Genomic DNA, 5,887 nt, shown 5'->3' on the forward strand with positions numbered 1-5,887 from the left:
TTATGTAAATTCAATAAATAACTAACAGTGTGAATAGTCCTCTCAATTGGAATGTCTCACTTGGTTTACAGTTGTGTGGCGGCTATTACCACACCCCAAAGATCTAGGATGGGAAGAATGGAAGAATGACGTAGCATAATACAATTCGGGGTGTACAACAATTCAGGAGAAGCTGTATGGACACTAAAGCTAAAGTGTACACCAAAGCTACAACTTTTGAAAATTTCCATCATTATCTCTATCAAGCGTAGCACATTAGATTTTTCAGCAAAAAAGCACAGCACATTAGATAAGCTCAATTATGCATTGCTGGAAACTTTTTTCTTTCTAGAAAGCCAATCATTAATTTTGTGTGGCATATGTGTGACCGGAGAGCTCGCATACACCAAGGTAGTCATGTCATCTTCCTGCCTATATAAAGCACCCCATTACCAACCTTACAATTCAGGCCAAGAGTTCCAACCAACACAGAGAGCTCTCCTCTTCAGACCTCTCCCTTCTCCCCACCAGGAGTCTAGGGTTAGAGAGAAAGAGTGAGAGAAGAGCAAAAACAACCTCTAGCCCCACTGTTGATTTAATTTGCCAGCAGGCTTGTTGTCAACTTCATATCTATCCCATTTCCCTTCAATATCTTCATATCACAATGGGTGGCCTATCCATGGAGCACCCTTGGGCATTCGCCTTCGGCCTACTAGGTATATTATTCTCACCACGAACAACAGATGCCCAACAATTACCCCTTGTATTATCATAGTTTCTTATTACAGCTACTATTTGTTAGTGCAGTACTAGTAGACTACTTTCTGTCGTTTGACATCACCCTTTTGCAGCATCTATCTATATATATCTTATCTTTGCCACTGATTGATTAATTGATGGGTAGTCTAGTACTAGCTCTAGTGACATCTAGCTCGGTGCCCAAAACCCCAAAAAGAAACAACAACAAAGCAAATTGCTTATGTTTTTTCGAAAAGGATAAAGCGCATAAAAGAAAGATGTAAATTTGTCATACAATTATCACAAGTCATCGCTAACTTTGCTAAACTTTGTGCCTTGCAGGCAACGTGATCTCTTTCTCGAGCCTCCTGGCCCCGATGTAAGCGACTGTCTATGTTGGTTTTTGTTTCATCTGATCCTGTTAATTAATATGTTTTTTGAAAACAATCCTGTTAATTAATATGTTCTCCCATAATAACTAACTAATGTACTCACAAAAATAAAATATTAGACCAACATTCTACCGGATCTTCAAGAGCAAATCCACGGAGGGGTTCCAGTCGGTGCCCTACGTCGTGGCCCTGTTCAGCGCGATGCTGTGGATCTTCTACGCACTGGTCAAGACCGGTGAGGGCCTCCTCATCAGCATCAACGCTGCCGGCTGCGTCATCGAGACCGTCTACATCGTCATGTACCTCGTCTACGCCCCCAGGAAGGCCAAGATTTTCACAGCCAAGATCGTCGTCCTCCTCAACATCGCCGGCTTCGGGCTCATCTTCCTCCTCACCCTCTTCGCCTTCCATGGCGAGACACGCGTGGTCACACTCGGCTGGATCTGCGTCGGCTTCTCCGTCTGCGTCTTCGTTGCCCCACTCAGCATCATCGTGAGCCCTTTTTGACCGACAAACCTCATACTTGAGCTCATGCATGGCAGGACCTCTTGTACGTGCGTCAACTAACTTGATGTGTTCCTTTTCCCAGGGACGAGTCATCAAGACCAAGAGTGTGGAGTACATGCCCTTCACGCTCTCCCTGACGCTCACCCTCAGCGCAATCGTCTGGTTCCTCTACGGCCTGCTCATCAAGGACAAATACGTCGCGGTAACTACACAAACAACCCTTTCTTCTAGCTATCGGCCGATGGATACGCATGCATACATACATACAATTCTCTCAAGCATGAGCACTGACGATTTTAAATTTATGTTTCCAGCTCCCAAACATCCTTGGCTTCACCTTCGGGGTAATCCAGATGGTCCTCTACGTGTTCTACATGAACAAGACGCCGATGGCAAGCCAGGTCAAGGAGGGGAAAGAGGCATGGAAGGCGCCCGCAGAGGACCACGTCGTCGTGATCAACGTCGGCAAGGCCGACAAGAGCTCGTGCGCCGAGGTGCGCCCGGTCACCGAGATGGCCGGCGCCGTCGACGTCCCCAGGAGATGCGCTGCTGAGGCGGCGGCGCCGGGGCAGCAAGTGATGGCGGTGGACTTTGCCCGTTCTGTCGAGGTGGTCTAGATGCAACCATGCATGGCTCATGCATGAGTCGTCCAAGCTTTAATATTCGAACAACCTTTTTGGAGGGTATGCAGGGCTCTAGATTCCCGCATGCAGGGTATGCGATGCCTTTGTTCTGTTATATCAACGTGTTGATAATATGAGGCATAAACAATATGTATCTGCAGTGTATAGTGCAGTTGCTAGTATTGTTGCCCATCTGGAGTTTCCTGAGATAAATTTATTTTGTAAACTACAGGAAAATCTGTCTGTGCCGATTGGTCTGCTGTATGCCAAGTGTTGTTTCGCGGGCTTACAGGCCAGTATCCCGAGCACCGTCACAAAACACTCCTCATATATACGGTACTCGGCATACCCAATATGCCGAGCATCTTAAAATACACTCAACGCACCATGCAAAAAAAAAAAAAAAAACGCTCAACACACAATAGGTATTAGGCAAACACAAAGAAAAAGATAAACACTCAGCATAAACAAGTTGCTCAGCAAATGTTTTGCCACGTGTCTCCTTCGGTTGTTGTTGACGGATCTGATAGTGTGGAGGTAGTATGCCGAGTGCCTATTGTTAGGTAATCGTCAAACATTATCACTAAGACTACCCACAGTGGGAGTAACATAGGTGATAACATGACACTTATCTAGGCAAAATAGATGATGTGGCATGTAATTAATGAAGAAAGAGAGGCATGTGGTAACATAGCTAGTTACTGTAACATCACACATATCAAGAAAAAATGAGTCTACAACGTAATAAATAAAGTGATGCATGACACAACACACATGTTACTACCCATTGTGGAGGTAGTAACATAGACTAGTAACACATGCATGTTACTAGTCTAAGTTACTACCCATTGTGACTAGTCTAAATGTATGCCGAGTACCTAAAAATGGCACTCAACATTTTTTTAATCTATTCCTCTATTATTTGGTCTTTTTATTGTTCTTTTCTTTCTTCTATTTTGCTATATTTCTTCTTTTTCATAGCCTTTACTTTCTACTCCCTCCGTCCCATAATATAAGAGCGTCTTTGACACTACACTAGTTTAAAAAACGCTCTTATATTATGGGACGGAGGAAGTACTATATTATGTTCTTGGTTGTTTTCGTTGAACATATTGTTTCTTCAGTTTTCCTTTTCTTTTGTTTTTAAAATTTTGTTTTCTTTCCACTATTTCCCTTTCTTCCATATTTTATTGTATTTCCTCTTCTTTATTTGTTAGTTTACATGTTTACTAGTAATATAGAAAACGGGTCCGATTACATGAAATCATGGTGACAAAGCGTTGGGTTTATCATGCAGGTCCTGGTCCTGTTCCTCCCTTAGCCTTGAAACTTTTTCTACACTCAAAAGAGGCCATTACATGACACATGCCAGATACGAGCCCTTTCCGGGGCTCGTCTACTTTATTTAGTACATTTATTGTATTTCTAAGTTTTTAACGCCGAAATTCTAGATGTGAGTTGCGACGACATGAAAACATGCCCAAAATGGACTGAAATTCTTATTTGCGGTCTTGGTCCCATGCCCAGGCCATGTGCAGCCAAAGAGAGGGAGGCCGGGGGGCTCATGGTTATGCCATTGACATGCGGAATGCTACGATTTCAGTTCACGAAATTCATACGAAGACCTGACACTAGTAGAAAAAGGGCCATTTATCCCGGTTCATAAGGCCCATTTGTCCCGGTTCGGGAACCAGGACTAAAGGTCGGTACTAAAGCCCTATACCTTTAGTCCCGGTTCTTATACCAACCGGGACAGATGGGGCTCCACGTGGCCGCTGCGGCTTGCCCTGGCAGGGAGGCCTTTTATCCCGGTTGATAGCACCAACTGGGACCAATAAGCTACCACGCGTCAGCAGTTCAGGGGCTAGGGTTTTTATTTTTTTTCTAAGGGGGGGGGGTTTGGGGGGTTTTGGGGTGTTTTGTAGGGTTAATTTAGGTGTTTCATATGTTGTGTTAGCTAGCTAATTAATAGAGAGAAGTGTCCTCTCTTATCTCCGTGCTTGGTCGATGCTACGTACTATACGTATAGAGAGGACTCGACACGCTAGCTAGTAAGCAAATGAAGGAAACCATTAAGTACAGAAGATCGTCATGAATATATGCATACAGAGAGAAGTGATATCGACCTCTCCTTCTCCGAGAGATTGGTCGAACAACAAGTTTTCGTATATCTATCCGACGCTACTGGCTACATATATACAATATAAGATCTCTTATAATATAATCCCCTAATTATATATGAACTCATGTTCCACATGGTATTCTCCGTCTTTATTGATCACGTGGTCAAGAAAGAATCCCGCCAATTCCTCTTGAATTGCTCGCATGCGATCTTGTGCTAGTAGTTCATCCCGCATCTGAAACATCTAATTTGAAGAAGGGGGTCAATACATATATATGAATGAATGAAACTCAACACAAATGATGGTAATAAAATAAAGTTGTGAATATTATTGCTTACGCACTTCATATTATTTTTTAGAGTAGCCCCGCTCACAGGTCGTGTGGCGGATGGACTCGCAAACGTAGTATCCACATTAATTATTTCCGGGTTCCTGCCACAACCACTTTACAAGAAATAGAGGTCAATCAAACTGATAAGCAAGCATGTTAAATGGTATTGATGAAACTAGCGCTTGAATCACTAGGAGATGCGCGGAACTAGCTAGTAGTACTTACTTTCGGGTGTGTAAATCGCAGCTTCCCCGGCAGTCCCGGAGCTTGTGCGGTGAATTTTTTCAAACCCTGCCATACAAAGAAAACAATTACTTGATATCAGGAAATGAACAATGTTGCCGATATGGTGCGATAATGATCGATTTAACTTACTTCTCGAGCATTTCAGTCATGTCCGCATACTCCTAGGGATCTTTTCGTCTCGAGTCTAAGACGGTTACTAGTCCCTGCTCAAGCTTAATCTCTAGGAGAATATAGTGGAAGCTGCGCACGCATGCATAACTCATCAATTACATGACTATAACCTCGACTAATAAGGGAAACTGAATATGAACAAGACAGTAACACTCATTTGAAGTTGTAAGGAAAGAGTATTATATCTTTGTTTTGATTTATTACCAACGATCCTAGCAAGTTGGCCTCGGTATCTTTGGCATGAAATTTAACCGTAAATTCATCTATGAGATTTGTGTTAATGAACCCAATATCACCGATTTGTCTTTTCTTGCATTCGGCGATCTTCAATCTGCATAATATAGTGAGGATAATTATATATACATGCAATGAAAGAGCTGAGCTATATATAGAGACTTAATGACAAAAGTAGTACTTATAGACAGAGCAAGTGACCGTTAATTTATCGAGGGCCTTTTGATTGAAAAACTGGAAGAACTCCTCAAATGGAACAGACAACAGATCAATTCCAACGAGGTCGTGCTCCTCTTTAACTCTCAGCGTCAAAGTATCCTCTCCCCCAGACTCTCTGCAGGTTTTCATGTACCAATCATGGAATCTTTGTATCATCGTTGTTAGAGGAGGATGACCAGGTTTGACGAGAGGCTTCCCTTACTGGTATCTGAATTCGTCCACCTCCATTATATCAAAATGTGCATCGTCGTCGTGCATGTAATCTGCAGGATTGGTACCGGGCAAGATCCCCGGATGATTAGCGACGATATCGGTAGACACCTT

The 5,887-nt window shown here is 43.0% G+C and overlaps 1 protein-coding gene across 1 annotated transcript; it reads left to right on the forward strand.

The window, feature by feature from the left end:
• Positions 1-400: 400 nt before the first annotated feature.
• Positions 401-2,476, forward strand: LOC109780512 (bidirectional sugar transporter SWEET13). Its single transcript, XM_020339099.4, has 5 exons — positions 401-695; positions 1,060-1,096; positions 1,229-1,601; positions 1,699-1,818; positions 1,931-2,476. The coding sequence occupies exons 1-5, from the start codon at positions 644-646 to the stop codon at positions 2,231-2,233; spliced, it is 885 nt and encodes a 294-aa protein (XP_020194688.1). The 5' UTR covers positions 401-643; the 3' UTR covers positions 2,234-2,476.
• The last annotated feature ends 3,411 nt before the right edge of the window (positions 2,477-5,887 follow it).

This window comes from Aegilops tauschii, chromosome 6 (assembly GCF_002575655.3).
Source record: "Aegilops tauschii subsp. strangulata cultivar AL8/78 chromosome 6, Aet v6.0, whole genome shotgun sequence".
NCBI classification, from domain to species: domain Eukaryota; kingdom Viridiplantae; phylum Streptophyta; class Magnoliopsida; order Poales; family Poaceae; genus Aegilops; species Aegilops tauschii.

What these genes read in the sequence shown, in the direction of transcription:
- LOC109780512 (XM_020339099.4), top strand. Translation starts at nt 644, where the DNA reads ATGGGTGGCCTATCCATGGAGCACCCTTGGGCATTCGCCTTCGGCCTA. An exon ending in TCGAGCCTCCTGGCCCCGAT is followed by an intron (nt 1,097 to 1,228) that starts GTAAGCGACTGT and finishes ATAAAATATTAG; the next exon opens with ACCAACATTCTACCGGATCT. An exon ending in TTGCCCCACTCAGCATCATC is followed by an intron (nt 1,602 to 1,698) that starts GTGAGCCCTTTT and finishes TCCTTTTCCCAG; the next exon opens with GGACGAGTCATCAAGACCAA.